The sequence below is a fragment of the Onthophagus taurus genome, chromosome 3 (genome assembly GCF_036711975.1).
Source record: "Onthophagus taurus isolate NC chromosome 3, IU_Otau_3.0, whole genome shotgun sequence".
NCBI classification, from domain to species: domain Eukaryota; kingdom Metazoa; phylum Arthropoda; class Insecta; order Coleoptera; family Scarabaeidae; genus Onthophagus; species Onthophagus taurus.
Window position 1 is genome coordinate 5,648,157 of NC_091968.1, and position 19,725 is coordinate 5,667,881.

At 37.7% G+C, this 19,725-nt stretch overlaps 1 protein-coding gene across 1 annotated transcript; it reads right to left on the minus strand.

Annotated features, from left to right (window-relative positions):
• Window positions 1–1,231: 1,231 nt before the first annotated feature.
• LOC111418419 (uncharacterized) lies at window positions 1,232–14,005 on the minus strand. Its single transcript, XM_023050962.2, has 3 exons — window positions 13,176–14,005; window positions 12,306–13,117; window positions 1,232–4,676 (listed from the first exon to the last, which is right to left on the minus strand). Exons 1-3 carry the CDS (start codon window positions 14,002–14,004, stop codon window positions 1,323–1,325), a joined length of 4,995 nt encoding a protein of 1,664 aa, XP_022906730.2. The 5' UTR covers window position 14,005; the 3' UTR covers window positions 1,232–1,322.
• Window positions 14,006–19,725: the final 5,720 nt, after the last annotated feature.

Consider the following 19,725-nt stretch of genomic DNA (forward strand, 5'->3'; position numbering starts at 1 on the left):
TGTTCGTTAATATCAAACATACGAAGTTTTGAAAGAAGCAGAGCATCGAAAGCCTTACTAAAATCAGTACAAATGGAGTCAACTTGAAAGGAATCATCCATAGAGTTTAAAGTATAGTGGGTGTATTAAAAAAAAAGACTTGTTGGTCTTTGTCAATCTTTGTCTCAGCGTTCAGAGTGTAATTCTTATAATCTCGAACAATAAGAAATTTTGCCTGACCTCTCAGAAGAGACAAACAACGTTTATCTATTTAAAAGCTAAGGTTGTGTTCATAGCAAATTAGGGCAGACAAGAAAATTTATTAATTTAATTCCGGTATGAAAATTAAATTTTATCTACGACTGCTTGGATAAGTCATCATTACCGCACTCATTTGAGGTGATTTGAGTTACGTAATGAAGTTCATTACCGCACTGGTTTCATTACGTAACGCATTTTTAGCCTAATCAGAACAGACTTAATTTATTCAAACGAGCAACAATACAAAAGAAAAAGTGCTATCTACTTACAGAGAAACAATACTATTTATTATAAACATTAATTGTTATGTTTTTACATTTCGAAACACTTATTCCAGATGAGTAAATATGTTGTTGAAACTGACAATTCAAAATTGTTAACAATCATTTCAAAATATTTTTATAAATAATGGCAAATAGACTTTTTTAAAAAAATTGATTTTTTAGTAATTTTTAGGAGTCGTAGATAAAATGCTGTATATCACACGTGGGCTAGAGCATAATTACAGTACTCGTGTGATTACACGACTCGGTCTACGACCTCGTCGTGCAATTCTCCGCACTCGTACAGTAATTATGTTTCTAGCCCACTTGTAATATAAATAACTATTACATGTCTATCTGACGTTTGGTAACGTCACTTTTTTTATAACTAGTGATGTAATGAATTCCATTACCTAACTACAAATTGATAAATGAACATCTGTCACTAATAGAATAAGTCAAGTTTTAAACCAAAAATTGCTTTTTCAATGGAATTAGATAAAATTTTGTACTCACGTAATTTGTAAATTAACAAATATTACGTTCGCCAAACAAAATTAGTCTTTTCATAACTGGTTACGTAAATAACTATTATCATATTGAGTGACTAACATAGTAAGTATTTAAAAAAATACTATATGCTCTTTTTAGTTACGTTTAAAGACTGTATAATCGAAATCGGTGATATAAGTAACATTCTACCCTCCTATTTTTTAGTAACAAAATAATTAGTTTTTCTAATTTTATTACATAAACCTTTTATACACAAATAAAAAACATCAAACTTTTTTAAGTCCTTTTAAAAATAAATTAATCATTTTAAAAACTACTCGAAAACGAAGAACTTTTTTCATTACTGTCTTCATTAACACATTTTAAATCATCGCTTTTATTTTCAACACCAACATCTTCAATCTTATTAATTTCATTACTTCCAATAACTTTTTCATCTTTACTTTCTTCATCATCATAAGTCAAACTATCCATAAAATCGCTTGATTCACTCGATTTACTGGTCGGATACGATTCAGATTCACTTCTTGATGATTTCGAAACAGTTTCAATCGACGTAAAACTTTTAAACGTTTTTTGTTTAGTTACATTAAAATCTCTCGATGATTTAATTATAGTTTTTGATTGATGATTTGATTGTGATTGTGTTACCGGATATTGTGGATAATATGTGTAATAATTTGAATAAAGATTGTAGTAATTTGAATAAAACCATTCAACATACATATTATAGTTATAAAAATTTTGATTTATTTGATTCGTCGTGGTGTTCATTTTAGTATTATTTTCTATTAATTTGATCGGTTTTGTTTCGTTTTGAATTTGGCGATTTGATGATTTATGACTCGACGACGATTTAAAACTTGAATCTTGTGAATTATTCACCTCAACATGTTTCGATAATGCATGATCTAACATCATGGCCTTTTCAATACAATCGTCTAAAGATTTATCTTTGGTTTTCATAAAATCGAAATCTTTTATTACCATTTTTTCGAAACCCATTGTTTCATCAACGATTTTTTTGAATTTATTTTCCTCGTCGTCTTCAACATTTTCTAAGCAAACGCAATAAGATGAATTCGCGTTATTTTTCGAATCTTTTTCTGGGGTTTCACTCATCAAACTTTCGTTTGATTTATACGAATAAGATTCGTTTTCTTTGAGCTTATTTTTATCTTTGACATATTGCTTTTGATTAAATGGCCCAAAAACTTCGGGGAAAAGTATATTAACTGTATCGGTACAAGTTCTTCGTTTTTTTGATTTCGATTTTGAATTATTTTTATTGCATGAACAACTTTCTTGGTCATCTTTTTTCCAATTATCTAATTCTGGTATATCCATACTTTGTATTTTCATTTTTAATTCATTTAATGTATCATGGAGCGGCTTCATTTCTTTTTGTACTGTTTTTATCGCTGCTAATATTGGGCTTCCTAATCGATTTAAATTTGAATCTGATTCTTCTATTTTTAATTTATTACTTTTTTTTCTTTTACATGTATCTAGACATACATCTTGTTGTTTTCCTAAACATGTTTCAATACATTTTTGACCCGAACATGTACAGACACCAGTTCTATCTTTCATATTGAAACCATTTTGATTGTTATTTTGATTATTAACTTGATTTTTATTTTGATTTTGATTAATTTGATTATTTTGATCATCAAACGGTAAAGGTATTTGCCCAGTAATTGTAACTTCAGCTTCAATTCTTTTTTTGGCATTATAAGTAAACGAAGCACTTTTCGCTTTTCTTCCATTCACATCAAACGGTAAATTTGATCCTAAACCGCCCCCTGAAAATCCTGCAGAACCTTCACGTTTCGATTTTGAATCAAATCCACCATAATTAACTACATTAACAATATCCGAATTTCTATCTGATATTTGCGGCATAGAAACAGCTTGAGAATTTCCATTCATTTGTACGTTAAATGGCGCCGATCCTACTGTGCCTACTTTAGCATATCCATCACCACTTTTCAACTCTGTATTCACAAATTCTTGATCCATTCTTTTTAATGTTTTTGTTACATCTGATATTGTTGAAAATTGTGATACTGTTGCTTGATCCTCAGCACCACCTTCAACTGGCATAAGTGTACTAACAATTTCTGTATATTCACTAAATTTAAGTTCTAATCGAAGCATACCAGTTCCATCTTGTGAAGGATTTTCATCAAAATCACTTGGTTGTTGAGCTCCTTGATACATTTGTGGTACTCCTTGATTCATTTGCGGTCCTCCTTGATACATTTGCGGTCCTCCTTGATACATTTGTGGTACTCCTTGATTCATTTGTGGTCCTCCTTGATACATTTGTGGTGCTCCTTGATTCATTTGTGGTTGATTCATTTGTGCCTGATACATTTGTGGTGGTTCTTGTGGTGGCATTCCAAAACAATCACATACATCATTTTGTTGATTTCCTAAACATCCTTCAAAACATTTTTGTCCTGTACAATCACAACTGTTTTCTGCATCTCCGCCCATGATTTCGCCACAATTTTGTATACAAATATCTTTTCGTCGTTTTGATTTTAATTTATCGCCACAAACGCTTCCTAGTTTAACATTTGTCGGTAAACTATAATCGGCCCAATTAATTTCTGGTTTATCATCGCATATCCCATCGTCGTCTGGATACATACTGAGTAATTCCCTCATGTAATCTTCGGTTACAACATTGTTGTCGCCATCGTAAGTTTGTTTTTGCGGTTTTATGTCAGCGCAATTAAGTGCTGGGTTGTAACATGGGCAATCTGGGTGATGTTCTGTTGATTGTTGAGGTTCAAGTCCTTCTGATGATTTTTCACTTATGACTTCAGCTGCTTTATCGGGTTTTGGGATTATATCGCATGTACAACATAAACCAACCAATTTATCGCGTGCTTTTTCCTCAACTTTTTGCTGACAATCACATTTTTTCTTCTTAACTTTTTTGATTTGGATAGTTCCGGGTGGTGGTAAAGCCATTTTCATCCAAGGTAATTCGGTTCGATCTCCGCAACGGGTACTTTCATTGTAAACATCCGGAAGGGAATTAATTCCTTTCGCTGTTTTATCATTATCAACATCGAATTCGTCATAATAACCTTCTTGATAATCGGTATCTCGTTGGTATAAAGGCGGTGCATCCGGATTAGTTCCAATACCGATTCCAATTCTCATGTCACAATCGCAAGCTTTGTTAACATTCTCAGACTTTTTGTAAATCACTTGAACCGAACTGACGCAAACACATTTTTGACTTGACGTATTTACATAACTTTGCATTGAAATTCCTCTTAATAGCGGCTGTAATCCTTTTAGATGCTGATCCAATTGTTGTGGGTCTTTAAAACTTTGTTGCTTCAATGTATTCACAACTTTATCTACGCTGTTATCACATATTTTCGGTTGGATCTGATCGCATGAGCATTCAGTTCCAACTCTTTTCTGGTCAGTTGATTCACATGAACATAAAGATCCACCCGTTTTATAACCAGTTTGTCCTGTATTTCCCGCTTTTCCCAGACAATTCGCTGAATGAGTTTTACCACATTGACAAGAATAATTTTCTGTTTTTTCGGTCAGTTGTTCTCTTAATGATTGAGCAAGATTTGAAGAGATGCCTTTCCCGATGCATGTTGGAACACATTGATCTGGAACCTGTAGCAGAAAATTAATGTATTAATAAATTAAAATTAATTAATTAATTTTAAATTATTATTATTTTATTTCATAAACTGCAATACCAAAATAGCAGGCGGCAAAAAAATTATTTAGACTCTTTCTGAACAGAGTCCTAATTTCAAAAATTGTCTAAAATGAAACTGGGCCAATGTCAAGTTACCAAAAAAAGTCGTAAATCGTTCTTGCCATCAAAATTGATTGTATCATATGTAACAAGTGTGTTCGGATGCGTCTCGTGCAGTTCGTTCTTTCGTTAGCGGTGCAAATTTTGAAAAACTTCTCAAGGAAAAGTGCATAGTAATTGATAGTCTTTAGAGTCGTTAGAGTTGCGGACTTAGCACAGTACACCAGACCTAGCAATCTCGAAATACAGGGCGTACCTGAGGCAGCCAACGAAAACATTGTCGATGTTATGAATAAAATTGGCGGCTTTCTTGAGGTTCCGTTAGAATCTTATGATATTGATGCCATACATCGCGTACCTCACATTGGCAATAGGAGTCGGCCAAAAAACATCGTTGTGCTTCCTAAAGGTTTCCGTCCGGGATTTTTGATTAATGATGGCCTATCGCAGCAATGTTCATCAATGAACCTTACTGTAGCGAATAGAAAACTGTTCGACGCCATTAGGACCACGGCTAAAGAAAAAAGTTATAAATATGGAGGTGGTGTGTTCTTGGCTTTGTGTCTAAAATGATCTTCAGTACGGAGTGTGTGTTGCGTTGTCTAATGGCTCCTCAATGCTTAAGATATGCTGTATTTATATTCCACTGTGTGACAATGTTGCACTCTCGCGATTTTGCATCCCAATGATGGATTCCTCTTTTGTTCAGAGCTACTTCTGCAAGAGCTACAGAGTTCTTGGATTCCGTCTCCTTGGTTGGTTTATCCTATTTAAATCATCATTGTAATGAATGCGGCACATCCTTGATCTTGTTTTTTCCTGTATTTCATTGTGACGTGGATTTGGGTGATCATGTTTTGGTGCCGGAGGACCATGCTCATACTATGCTAGATATAACATGCAAATTCTTAATTCCTAGAAATTTATCCCTCCCACTATAGTGAACCAATATACCATAATTTTAAAATGGCATCCTTTGATGAAATCACTATGTATCACTTAATAGTATGTGGATCACTTAAGGCACCTCGACTATATAACTTTTTCCCTTTTGAGTAATCACTCAAAGTTCCTTTTCGATCGTGATTACCGCAATTTTATTGTCAGTGCAGAGAGTAGTATACGGCATGATCCCAAAAGGTTTTGGTCATTTGTTAGAGCTAAGCGCGCGACAAGTGACTTGCCTGCAGAAGTTATGTTTGACGGTGTTACTGCTACACCTTTTTTCTCGTTATTTTGGCTCAGTACTTAATACTTCGCGGATCTCGAGCAGTAGCAACGGTTGGAAAGCTGTTAGAGTCGTTAACCCTTCCGGAGGGTCAAGTGGTGACGGCATACCTCCTATTATTATAACAAAATGCTGTGAATTTCTTAGTGAACCGTTATCAATCCTGTTCAATAGATCTTTGAAAGACTATGTCTTCCTGGTAATCTGGAAGCAGGCCACTGTGATGCCTATTTTTAAATCTAGCTGTAGAAGCTTAGTTGAAAACTATAGAACAATTTCTTTGTTGCCCATTTTCGGCAAGGTCCTTGAAAGCTTAATTTACAAGCCTTTTTTTCCACTGTCAAAAGTGGAACAAACGAGAAAGTTGAACATGTTGGTTACCCTACAGCATTCAACAGTGACTTGCTTCCTATGTGGCTGATAGGACGCAGTCGGTTAGAGGTAGAGATTTTTCCTCGCAGACGGTGTCAGTCTCATCCGGCGAGTCTCAGGGACGCATTCTTGGACCTTTGCTTGTCAATATTTATATTAATAACATATTTAAGTGTTTTAAATCCGCTAACTGTTTAATGTATGCAGATGATCTAAAGATCTTCTGCCGTGTGTCTAATCCTAGAGACTGTTGTGCTGTGAATCTCTTAGCGAACCGTTATCAATCCTGTTCAATAGATCTTTGAAAGACTGTGTCTTTCCGCTAATCTGGAAGCAGACAACTATGGTGCCTATTTTCAAATCTGGGTGTAGAAGCTTAGTTAAAACTTATAGAGCAATTTCTTTATTGCTCATTATCGGCAAAGTCCTTGAGAGCTTAATTACAAGCCTATCTTTTCCATTGTAAAAAATATTTTAGAACCTCGACAACATGGATTTTTTGGCTGGTCGGTCCGTAGAGACCAATCTTCTCGAATATACTAATTACATTTTGCATTCTTTTGATGACAACTGTCAGGTGGACTCTGTATACACTGATTTAGTAAAGCTTTTGATAAACTTGATCATCTGCTCTTGCTAGAAAAAATTGAACATGTTGGCTTACCCTACAGCATTCAACAGTGGCTTGGTTCCTATGAGGGTGATAGGACGCAGTCGGTTAAAGGTAGAGATTTTTCCTCGCAGACGGTGTTAGTCTCGTCCGGCGTCCCTCGGGGAAGCATTCTCGGACTTTTGCTTTTCAATATTTAATATTAATAACATCTTTAAGTGTTTTAAACACGCTAACTGTTTAATGTATGCAGATGATCTAAAGAGCTTCTGCCGTGTGTCTAATAATAGAGACTGTTGTGCGAACCATTATCAATCCTGGTCAATAGATTTCTGAAAGACTGTGTCTTTCCGCTAATCTGCAAACAGGCCACATGATGCCTATTTTCAAATCTGGGTGTAGAAGCTTAGTTGAAACTTATAGAGCAATTTCTTTATTGCTCATTTTCGGCAAGGTCCTTGAGAGCTTAATTTACAAGCCTAACTTTTCCACTGTAAAAAATATTTTAGAACCTCGACATCATGGATTCTTCTCGAATATATTAATTACATTTTGCATTTTTTGATGATAGTTGTCAGGTGGATTCTGTATACACTGATTTTAGTACAGCTTTTGATAAAGTTAATCATCTGCTCTTGCTTAAAAGAAATTGAACATGTTGGTTTATGTTTACACTACAGCATTCAACAGTGGTTTGCTTCCCATGTGGCTGATAGGACGCAGTCGGTTAGAGTTAGGCGTCCCTCAGGGAAGCATTCTTGGACCTTTGCTTCTCAATATTTGTATTAATAACATATTTAAGTGTTTTAAACACGCTGTTTAATGTATGCAGATGATCATCTAAAGATCTCCTGACCCGTGTCTAATCCCAGAGACTGTTCTGCTCTTCAGCGAGAACTTGCTCAATATTGTTTTCCAAACTTCATCACCATAAATTATAGCAAATGCTTTACAATTACTTTTACAAAAAAGCCTGGTCCTACCGTCCTTCGGAGGGGACGTTAAGCCGTCGGTCCCGGCAACCTGTCTAACATCTCTGGTTGTCGTCAGATACATGTGTAGTTGGAGGTTGTGAACGTAAAAACGGGTTGAAAGCGCGTCTGCGCTCTTTGAGCGGTACTCAGCCATGCACCCAAGTTTCTGGACGTTGGAGTACCAGCACGGCTTGGGGGTCGTCTGCAAATTGCTGGGCGTTGGAATACCAGCCCGGCTGAAGGCAAGGCGAGAAGCGCTATCAGACTGATCGGATGCCATTTTCGAACATCTTTCACTCCTCCAAATAGACCTACACATGGCCAAAGTAAACCGTGGGGATGTACAAAGGGACACTTGGGGCCCAAGTGCTTTGGTTATACCACCTGTGGTTTAACCAACCTCACATGAAACTACATACACATACAAGCCTGGTCCTATACGCTTTGACTACATCATTGGAGGAAATTTATTGAACGAGGTTACTTCTATAAGGGATTTGGGCGTGATGTTTGATAGTAACCTATTATTTAGTGAGCACGTCGATTTGGTGGTTGGCAAGGCTTTTCGTATGCTTGGATTCGTCATGAGATCAGCCGCTGATTTTGCTGACACCAATTCATTAATGATTCTCTATTATACGTACGTATTTAACGTAGTGTGGTAGTATTTGCCGTACTATGTTAGCTTTCGAAAAATTAGTACTGGGATTGATCGGCAAGGTGCTGAATAAGACGCTTTTTCTTCAGAACATTACAGTCTACAATAAAATTCAATGAAACAACAAAATTGAGGTTAACCTCTAAAACTTATGAAAAATAGCGCACAACTGGGTGTAAACAGCCCATCACAGATGAAGGTTCACCGAAAGCAAGGAGTTGATTGAAGTCAAACTGAGTTAAAAGTCGGAGTCGACATACACAGTGCAAGGTGCAAGTCGGAGTGGCATAACCTAGAAATCACGAAAAACCGTGGGAGTTTTCCACTTAATTCAGGAGTGCCAACCAATTAAAAACAAGAAGGAAGGTAATATAGGAAACTGCAAACTCAAGCAGTCCAAGAATCCTAAAAAACCCTAAAACGAAATTTCAGAGAAATCACCACTACGTCCTATATCTCACATAGAGAGTAAATGTCTGTAAATAACACTAAGGTTTTGAATGTCTGTTCTTCAGTTAACGGACGCAACCTCTTGGTTTATGGAGACGTTTTCTGAATTTGTTTTCTTGAACAAAATAGAGGTATCACCGAAATCAAATCCATGGCCTGTATCGATGTAATGGTTGACTACTGCCGATTTGTTAACTCAAAGATTTCAACAGTCAGCTTCGTACTGCTGGACTCTTTTTTTCAAATATTGTGAGGTTCTCCCTACGTATGAAGCAGCACATACACCACAAGGAATTTTATAAATGACATTAGATTTAACATCTGTGGGGGTGGGGTCCTTCAAGTTAGAGAAGTGGCACCTGAGACTATAATTAAATTTCGCTATCTTGACATGGTCCGTGTGCAACAGTTTGGTCAACTTAGAGATAAGTTGAGGAATAAAGGGCACAAGTGAGAAACTGGGTCTCTCTTCAGTTGTGGGGGGACTTGTTAGAGATGTGTCAAGTCTCCTGGGGGTTGAATATAATAGTCTATTCACTAGTGGTCTTGGAAAATCGTTGTTGGAGAACATAATGGTCAACAATTGAAGGTTTTTTTCCACAAAACGGGGGTGGCAAATCTTCCTGATTCTATCCCTCATGGCAACAACCGTGTTGGTTTTTTGGTGTAATGGGTGATTAGAATAACAGTTAATGTATCTACCCGTATGTTGTTTTTTCCTGTACCAATCCGTACAGATCGACCCATCATCACAACGAATGACCAGGTAGTCTAGGAAGGGAACAGACTTAGAGGATTCGCTGTCTATAGTGAATTGAAGCCTTTCATTATAACTACCACATCGAGGGCATCGGAGGGGTTGGAACAAACAATGTCATCCACATATTTATAGATGAAGGGAAGGGCAAAATTTAATTTGGAGATTGAATTGGTGATTAAATCATCCATCACTATCTGGGACAATATCGGGCTCAAGGGGCTGCCCATCGGAGTATCAAACAATTGTTGATAGAATTCTCCCTGAAAGGAGAATGTGGAAGAAGTGAACAGAAATTTGATAATCTCCATAAAGAGATTTTTTGCTATGGGAGTGTGTGGAGCTACACAGTCCACATCCACATTCTCTACTGATAATATAGGTAACCAAGTCCATAGGTATATTTGTGAACAGGGAAACCATATCCAACGAAACCAAAACGTGGTCCAGCGGGAGCTTGATCTTGGAAACCTCCTCTACGAAGGTATAAGAATCTTGTATATTAAGAGAGGTCCAGTTGTTGAAGGCAACTACTTGGACAAGGCATACGTGGGTGAGCCAACGAAGGAGATGATCGGTCTGAGAGGACAATCTTCTTTGTGTACCTTTGGAAGGCCATAAAGCTTGGGGATAACACCGTTATGGCAAGTAAGGGTTTTTGCCATTCTAGTATCGATACACTGCAGCTCTTTCAGCCTTTGTATGTATTTATTGTATTTTTGATTTGTGTAGAGGTTGTGGGATCCCTGGGGAGCTTCTTATAGGTATAGGATAAAAAAGAACACCATGGTGAACGTGAAGGTTAAAATTGCCAATTCTTATAGGTAGCCTCATCAGAGAGGAGCACCAAGGCTTTTTGGAGGTACATGGACTTGGTAATGGCAACTGTGCAGTGACCTTTGTCAGCAGACGTGATAATGAGAGGATCAGAGGGATCACAATTTTTTAAGAACCTGGAGGTCTCCCTTTTTATATTCAATATAAATTTATCTGTTTGGGAGAAGGAGGGAGCACCTCTAACGAAGTTGATAATTATATTTGTGATGCCTCCTCTTACTAAATCGGGGTCGGCGAACTCTACGTATTTAACATTTTGAATTACTGCACTCTTGTATGGTATCTACGATATGATATATTCGTGGAACAACTTTATGCTGGAAATCTCATGCTGCCTATGTTGACTACGACTCGACGTGCCAATCTTTCCAGTATTTACGACTCGGCCAGCGGCGACTTGCTGTTGATATAATAGTTCTATATAAAATAATTCACAATATTTATAATCATCTTCGCTTACATCACTTTTTCGCTTACATCATTTTTTAGTGGCATAGCTTGAATTGAGTTTGTCCTGTGCTGTGTCCCATGAAAGTAAATAAATAAATATCTCCAGACGATTCTTGCCTTATTCCTATTTGATATCTCCCAATGTGCAATCAGATACTTCTCAACATTGTTCCTTCAATATCCCTAACATCTCTCAACACTGTCCTGGTCTTTCTCAACTGCATCCTCATCATCAATAGTCCTTGACACCTTTATGCATTATCCCTGATATCTCTCAACATCGTTTCTGACACATCTCAACATAATTCGTAATATCTCTCTATGCCCAGACAAATTCCCAACATTTATCGTCCCTAATATTGTTAAACATCGTCTTTGACATCCTTGAACATCGTCCCTGGTCTTCCTCATCATCGTCTATGGTATGAAAAATTTCCCTAACTTATCTCTTCTTCTATTTCTTCCTCAACATCTATCATTAATGTATGTAATGTATTATATCAGATTATTGTTGGAGCATCAAACAAAATTGAAATATTAATGTGTTATTTACAGTAATTATAGTAATTAATTATAGTAATTGAAAAGTGATATATTCAGGATGTTTACAAAAAAAAACAGAAATTTTTGTCATTAATTTTTGATTTTCGGAAGTTTTTTTGAACTAAAATAATGTTTTATTACCTAAACAGGATGAAGAGTGGTAAACTACCATCCGGCAGCATGCATTTTAGTTCTCCGGACCCATAACTCCCACTGTAATAGTACTTGTGCTAAGACTTTCAAAGAATGAAAAATGACAAATCGTTTACCTTCCGAAAATCATCAAATGACAAAATATTCCTAAATTAACTCCATGAGTCACTCCTTCGATTCATCACACTTCGTCACACTTCGAAATGTGTATGCCAGAATTCCAAATGTTGTAAAAAATGTATTTAACGAAAACACCCCGAAAGTAAACACCCTGTATACATCTACATTCAAAGGTGTGTCAAAATGAACTAATAAATTCCGTATTAATATTAAGATTTAAATTTGAAATTTATCGATTCATATTGACACACCCATAACATCCCCGTAATGATTTAAGTCTTCGATTTGGATCAATAAGGACGTTTATTAGAATACGAATTTTTACAAACCTTCGTCGACGCAGTTTGTTGATTACTCGTCGGAACCGCACAAGTACAACACACATTTTGCGGCGTATCCACCACTACATCCTCTTCACTACATGTACAATCAGTTGATTCATCTTTTTTCGGTGGATCACAATCACATATAATTATTTTATCATTATCGGATGAAATGCAACTGCAAATATCATCGGGTAAACCTCCCCTACATTTACAAAGTGGTATCTCAGCATCTTTGGGATCGCCGAGATTAAATGAAACGACGATTGTTTTATCAGCTGGTGCAGTTTGATTCGTATTTGATATGGTTGCTTTTACTTTCATGCCGTCTAATGTTTCTTCTATGCTTTTCGGACCGTCCATTTTAAATTCTAACCTTAATTTTTTATCGCCGACTGTTAAAATTGGTGGAGCAGCTCCCGCGTCGTGGACTTTTCCACATTCACATTCGATTTCGATTGGTTGTCTTATATTTTGGGTATCTCCCATTTGATCCCCACCTTCATCTGATGGTGCTTCTTCGAGTATTACTTCCTCATCTAGTATTGCTTCTTCATCTAGCACACCTTCACCTTCTTCAGCTTCACCTTCTTCAGCTTCACCTTCCTCCAAAGCTTCATCATCACGTGTTCTACGTTTTTCTGGTTTTCTCGGTGAAATGATATCAACAGTTTCAACAATTTCGAATTTTTTCTCGCGGATCATTTTTAATCGAAACGATTTTGTTCCATCTGGGTTTACAACTTCTGTGTATTGATCTTCGGGTAATGCGCCTTTATGGATGTTCATGAGTTTTTCGCTAAGTTCAAAGTTGTCGTCTTTTCAAACAGGAACAAAACAAAATTAGTTTGAAAAAGTAATTTTTTTCTTTGTTACCTTTTGGTGCTGCTTCGGCATCTTCGTCTTCGTCTCCTTTAATGCTTCGAATTTCGAGTTTTTCTTCAAGTACAACTTCTGTGTCGTCTTCGTTTTTGATTCGATAAATCTTGGTTCCATCCCCGTTATCGGTTACTTCAAAACGATCTTCGGGAATTTCCCCGTTAAGACATTTCTCAAGGTATTCGTAAGCACGTTTTCTTCGCGATGTTTCATCTTCAATTTCTTCCTCTGATTCTTCTTCTTCACCCTCTTCTTCATCTGCATCACTTAATATACCTTCTTGTTGTCTTCTTAACATTTCTGCAAATACAGCTGGGTCTTTTGATTTTTCATACATTTCTACGATTTTTGCCATAAATTCATAAACGTTCTTCACGGTGTTATCTAAGATTTTTTGAACATTTTTTTCAAACTCTTCTGGTGACATATTTGCAAGAAAATCTCCACCGGTTGGTTTTTGAGAGTCTGCTGGAGGTTGATCAACAGTACCTTCACCTGCTTCTAGGCCTTCTACAAAACCAGTTTCTCCATCTTCGCCATCTCCTTCTTCACCTTCTCCTTCATCATCAGTCGTTACAGCTGCATGGGGATGATCAAAAACAATTTTTCCATCAACAACCAATGATTGAAATACTTTATCATGGGAAACATATCTTGTTAATTCTGGCATAACAACTGTTAGTGAATCATCCGGTTGGAAAATTAACGAAGTTTGACATCCCACTTGAGTACAAACTTGAGCAACTTGATCTTCATCGAGAATTGGTGGATTAACAGTAATATCCGTTTGGCAATCCGTTTCCGTTTTAATCTTAGTTTTACTCATTTTGAAATTTTAATTAGCAATTTTATTCAGGCGGATTTTCTTCTCCTTCTGGAATTTCTTCGCCTTCTGGAGTATCTTCTGGATTAGCTTCTGGAATATCTTCTGGAATATCTTCTGGAATATCTTCTTGAGTACCTTCTTGAATATCTTCTTCTTCTAACCCTTCAAAAGTTTCATTAGATTTTTTCAAAGCACCTTTTAAAGCACCTTCGCTAGACCCTTTTCGACTTGCTGATAATTCACCTTCACCTTCACCAAGTTCTTCAAATTGTATTTGATTCTTCTTTGGTAGATCTATAACCTTAATAGAATTATTTGCAATTTCGCTAAATGGGGTGTATTCCAGTAAAGGAACGATAGCAGCTAAGTCGGCGTCAGGATGAAAGGTCGCTATAGTTTGGCAGCCTCGATCGCTGACGACGATTAATTCGTGACCTTCAGCTTCAGCAACTCTTAATGTTGTTTGTATCGTTACATTGCGACCCCCTGATTCGGTACTGCTCATAATTAATTCTCATGACGTGGGAGTGAAAAGTTTCTCTTGCTCAATCTTTAAACCTTTAAGACATCAGTTTTTGTGGGGTCCGATTTTAAGACATAAATTTACGGTTTTGAACCAAAAAAAAACAGAAAATAAAATATTTTAGAAATATTTACGTGACATTTTGACAAACGTTCTTTCAAATTTTGATTCTAAAAAAATGACAGATATAAAATAAAGTCATTTTAGTAAAAAAATTAAACTTTTTTCTTAACGTTTTAATAAATTATAAGCGTTTTTGATATCACATACTGTAAAATTCCCTTGAAGTTATTTATTTATATAACGACCCTGGACCATATCTCTAGATGCTTTTGGGGTTGCCTATAACAGGTGCATCTCTTAGGTTGGGTTGGGTTGGGTTATACAGAAGTAAGATGACAGAAAAAAAAAGGAGAAGGAGAAGCATAGTGAGAAGGGAAGAACAGGAAAGAAAGAAAGATAGTAGAAATGACAAAACTGGAGTAGTAGTGCCACAAGGAAAGGAAGAGCATGCGAAGGACAATTCAGGAAAACATACAAAATAACATATAGTAACAAAAAAGCGAGCAATGAATGAAAATCAAACGGAACAAAGGAAACTAGAAAGTAATGAGAAGAACCTGAGTACTTTTGTGCCAGTTACCAAGAGAAGAAGGGTTTACCAAGGGAAAGGAAGAGACAAGTAGAATATCATTGTAGCAGGTGATTTTAATGCCAAGTCCGCTGCATGGGGTTCCAACAATGAAGAAAAGCGAGGAACAGTTCTATGTGAGTGGATGACAGAAAAAGGATTAATAGTTGTGAACAAGGGAAATAGACTACCATGGAGAAGAGGAAAACAAGAAGCTCACATAGACATAACGATGTGCAACGAAAAACTGATTAAAAGTGTGAGGAACTGTGAGGAACACAGAGGGATAGAAAGCGAAGATAAATACTAAGGCAAAATCCAAAAAAAGCTACAAGCAATAGACTTGCTTGCGTCGGAACTGCTGACATCAATAACGACAAACACTTGCAATGAAACTTACGGCAAGATGACAAAAACAGGATCAAGACAGGGTAAATTATACTGGTGGAATGATACAGTCAAAGAAGCCAATGAGAAAGCAAACAAACACAAACGCACCCTAACCAAAGCTAATGCAAAAACCAATAACGAATCAGAAAAAATGAAGGCACATAGAGGATACGAGAAAGCAAAAAAAGCACTTAAAGACAAAAAATATTTTTAAAGTAACACTAGACCAGGAAAAAGTCAAGACACTAATTGAAAAGTTGTTCCCAGATGGAAGGAGGACATAGAAAATGAACCTGAGGGCCGAGGGGTCACTAAAGAAGAGATAAAAACCTCACTAACAAGCAAAAAAATGGATAAGATCATTGTCAAGGACACTGTTAGTTCATGGATTGAAAAAATGACAAAAATGTACTATGACCACATAAAAAATAATATATTTCCGAACATCTGGAAGACCGGTAGACTAGTCTTAATAGAAAAGCAGGCGGCCACAAAGAAATACAGATCCCTGTGCCTGCTAAACTGCTGCGGGAAACTGTATGAAATCATTATAAAGAATAGACTAGAGGAAGAGCTACAGGAAAAACTGTCAAAATCGAAGTGGTGTTAGGAGAGGTTAAACGAAAATGCCTTCTAATCACAGTGGACGAAAAGACGAGACACTAAATAAGTAAATGTCAAAAAATCTGCTGAACATCATCAAAAGTTATCTTAGCGAAATATTTATAGAATATGACGGCTTTATATATTAGATCAGTAGCGGATTTCTCCATGGGTCCATCTTGGGGTCGATTCTATGGAACTTGTTTTTCAATCAGCTTCTGGAACATGAACAGGAAGAGGAAGGAGTTAAGTAGGTGGCGTACGCGGACGACCTTGCGGTGATAGTGAGCGGATGGGAGATCGAAGAACTGATATAAATTGCTGAGGCAATATTGAACAGACTAACACATAAAATGGAAGAGATGGGCTTGGATATCATCCCGAAAAAATTAGAAGTCGCAATACTAAAAAGCAGGGGAGTATACTTACATCGGGGCGAGAGGGACATCTGTGATTGCTTATGTACTGGTGGATCAGGAAATGTGGGAGAGGGTGGAAAGGTTTAAAGTGGGAGAAGCGGTAGAGTCAGATCACCAACCGTTGGAGGTGGAGGTAAAGGGGATGGACGGCAGAAGGCGAGCGGAACTGGGAAGCAACTTCATCAGGTCAGACTGGTCGGAAGAAGGGGTAGCTTTCTACAGGGGAAACCTCGACACTTGGCAACAGAAGATACAAGAGATCAATGGTTTGGAAGAACTTATCCAAGTACCGCGGGAGGCAACACTGAAAAGGGAGTGTGTACGTAGGGGGGGCAGAGTAGGGAGGAACGACTGGTATGATGGCGAGTGCAAGAAGGCGAAGAGGGAGGCGAGAAGGAGGTTGAGGCAGTGGAGACGGAGGAAGATAGGGGTGGATAGATATAGGGAGGCCAGGAGAGGATACAGAGAGTTATGCAGGAGAAAGAAAACAGAACTGAGGGAGAAGGCGGCGGCAAAGATTAGAGGGATAACAATGGAAGGGGAGGTCTGGAGGTATCTGAAAAAGAGAAAGAAGGGTAGGGAGAGTATAACCAGCGAAATACACATGACAGAATGGAAGAATTACTTTATGGGATTATTGGGAGGGGTTGAAACGAGGCTAATGGGTTTGGGAGGCTATGAGGGAGATGGGGGAGAGGAGATAGCAAAAGAGGAGATGGAAGCAGTGCTTAGGGGATTGAAGAAGGGAAAGGCGCCAGGGGAAGATGGCATCCAGAACGAGGCATGGTTGGAACCATCAAGGGTGGTGAGAGTGAAGTTGTTGGAGAGGATGAATAGTGTATGGAGAGGGGGTGGGGTTCCGGAGGGATGGAAAGTGGGGGTAATTTGCCCAGTATATAAAAAGGGTAATAAGGGAAGGGTAGAGAGCTACAGAGGAATTAACCTACTAGACTCGGCATACAAGGTATACGCGAAGATACTGCTGGGAAGACTGGAGAAGGAGATGGAGTTGGGGGGAATTTTGTCGGATGTGCAGAGACAGGAAAGAAGGACAGAGGGGGGAGAGGGGAAACGATGGATGAGAATGGTTGTGGGGGTGAGGAGACAAAGGGATGGATGAAGGGAGGATTGGGCCGATGGTATGGAAATGGAGGAAGAGGGTAGAGGGTGAAAATAATATATATTAGAATGTATTAAGGGGAAAATTGTAAATATCAAAAACAATAAAATTATATAGTATACTAAAAAGCAGAAGATGTGAATGTGAAGCTAGGATAAACATCAAAGTAGAATCAAAAAGGTCCATAAAATATCAGGATCACGTGGAATATGTGACAAATAAGACACAAAGGACAGTTATGGCCTAAATAGTATTATGGGCTCCACTTATGGGCAGAGCGTCGAAAGAAGGAAGATGATTGGATCAGTGATCCACTCCCAAGTCTTATACGGTTCTGGAAAAGCTTACCCGGTGTTACCGTGGGCGTTGTTGTTAAAAGCGGACGGTTAGTTTTTGAATATGTTTATTTACAAGTTATATAGAAGGGATATTTACAAGGATTATATACTAATACATGAGGGTACGGCGATGATGGTGGACGAAGAGCACCGCAGGTAGGCGCCGTGATCTTCGAATCTTCTGGCGGTATTCTGATCTTCTACTGATACTGATGTCGCTGTTCGGTTGGAACTGTCTTCTTTTTGCCCTTACCCTTCTTTTAACCCCAAGGGTGGCTAGGGTGAACAATGGCGTGGGCCCAACAGCACCCTGGTGAGGGTTGCGGGGTTAACACCGGATACAAAGATGAGTCCTAATAAGAGTTACCCGACAATATCAACAAAAACCCTATTGGTGCTGGGAGACACGCTACCAATAGACCTGACGACCAAAAAAAAATGCGTTGATGGAAGAAGCCCAACATAAAAACGAGATAAAAGACTATTACCAAAACTAACGCCATAGATAACAAGAAGATGGAAAAGATAAATTATTTCCTAACCCAGCTTATGAGTGAACACGGGTGTTTCCAGGTACACCTATACACACACAATAGATCAGTGTATGTAACAAATATAAATAAATATAAAAGGTCACCAAATTAAATCGAAAAACAGCGTGAAGTATCTGGGTGTACATACAGTGTTTAATTAAATCACAGTATTGGTATTGTAATACGCAAATCGCGCGTGATATTGGTACCACTGTGATATTGGTTGCATACTTGCAATGATGACGTTGCGTACAATAATTAATTAACACATTGTATGTAGAAAAGCTCAAAAAACTGTTCAAGCGATGAATAGGGTCATGGGATCGACATATGGACCCAAGTGGTATAGGGCTTTGGGAAAAAGAAACTTAATAAATACCTAACAAGAATACAGAGACTAATGCTGATACGCATAATAAGTGGGTACAGAACGATCTCGACAGAGGCACTACAGGTATTGGGGAACTCACCGCCCATGGAGTTAATGGTTAAGAAAAGGATAGCTCGTAAAGACGACAGGGAAGAGGTGGAGGAACAGATCAAGACAGTGTGGTGAGAAAGATGACAGAACGATACTGGAAAGGCGAGCTGGACTAAAAGTTTGATGCCCGAAATAAAATCGTGGTTGGAAAGAAAGTGAGGAGAAGTGAACTAGTTCATGGCACAGTTATTGAGTAAACATATAGTACGTAAGTAGTACATAAAAGAGCAGAAAATGATCATTGCGTGTATTGTGGGCAGAGGGACAATGTGGAACATGCATTTTATCATTGTCCAAGATGGATAAACATATGGAGGGAAATGAACTCCAAATTGGGGGGGAATTAACTCCGTAAAATACCATAGACTCTATGCTCCAAAGCGAGGAGAAATGGGAAACTGTGGAGATATATGTGAAAGGGGTGAGTCATATGAAGGAGTGTAAAGAGAAAGCACGGTGGTGAAAAACGTCCGGAACAGTGATGATAAGGAAGAGGATGGAAATAACAAGAATTGGAAAGAAGAGGAGCGAGAGGAGGTTTGCCCTTCTGGTCCGGACATGTAGAAATAATTAATAAGTTTCAAAAAGTGGGGGGGGATTATTTCCTCGACCGGATATGTAAAAAATATAGATATTTTCAAAAAAAGTGAAAAATTTCTTTTTCTACTTGAACGACTGCGGAA

Coding starts and splice junctions, on each gene's coding strand:
- LOC111418419 (XM_023050962.2), bottom strand. CDS start 14,004: ATGAGTAAAACTAAGATTAAAACGGAAACGGATTGCCAAACGGATATT. Junction 13,118..13,175: donor TGCCGAAGCAGCACCAAAAG/GTAACAAAGAAA, acceptor CTGTTTGAAAAG/ACGACAACTTTGAACTTAGC. Junction 4,677..12,305: donor AACAAACTGCGTCGACGAAG/GTTTGTAAAAAT, acceptor TTTCTGCTACAG/GTTCCAGATCAATGTGTTCC.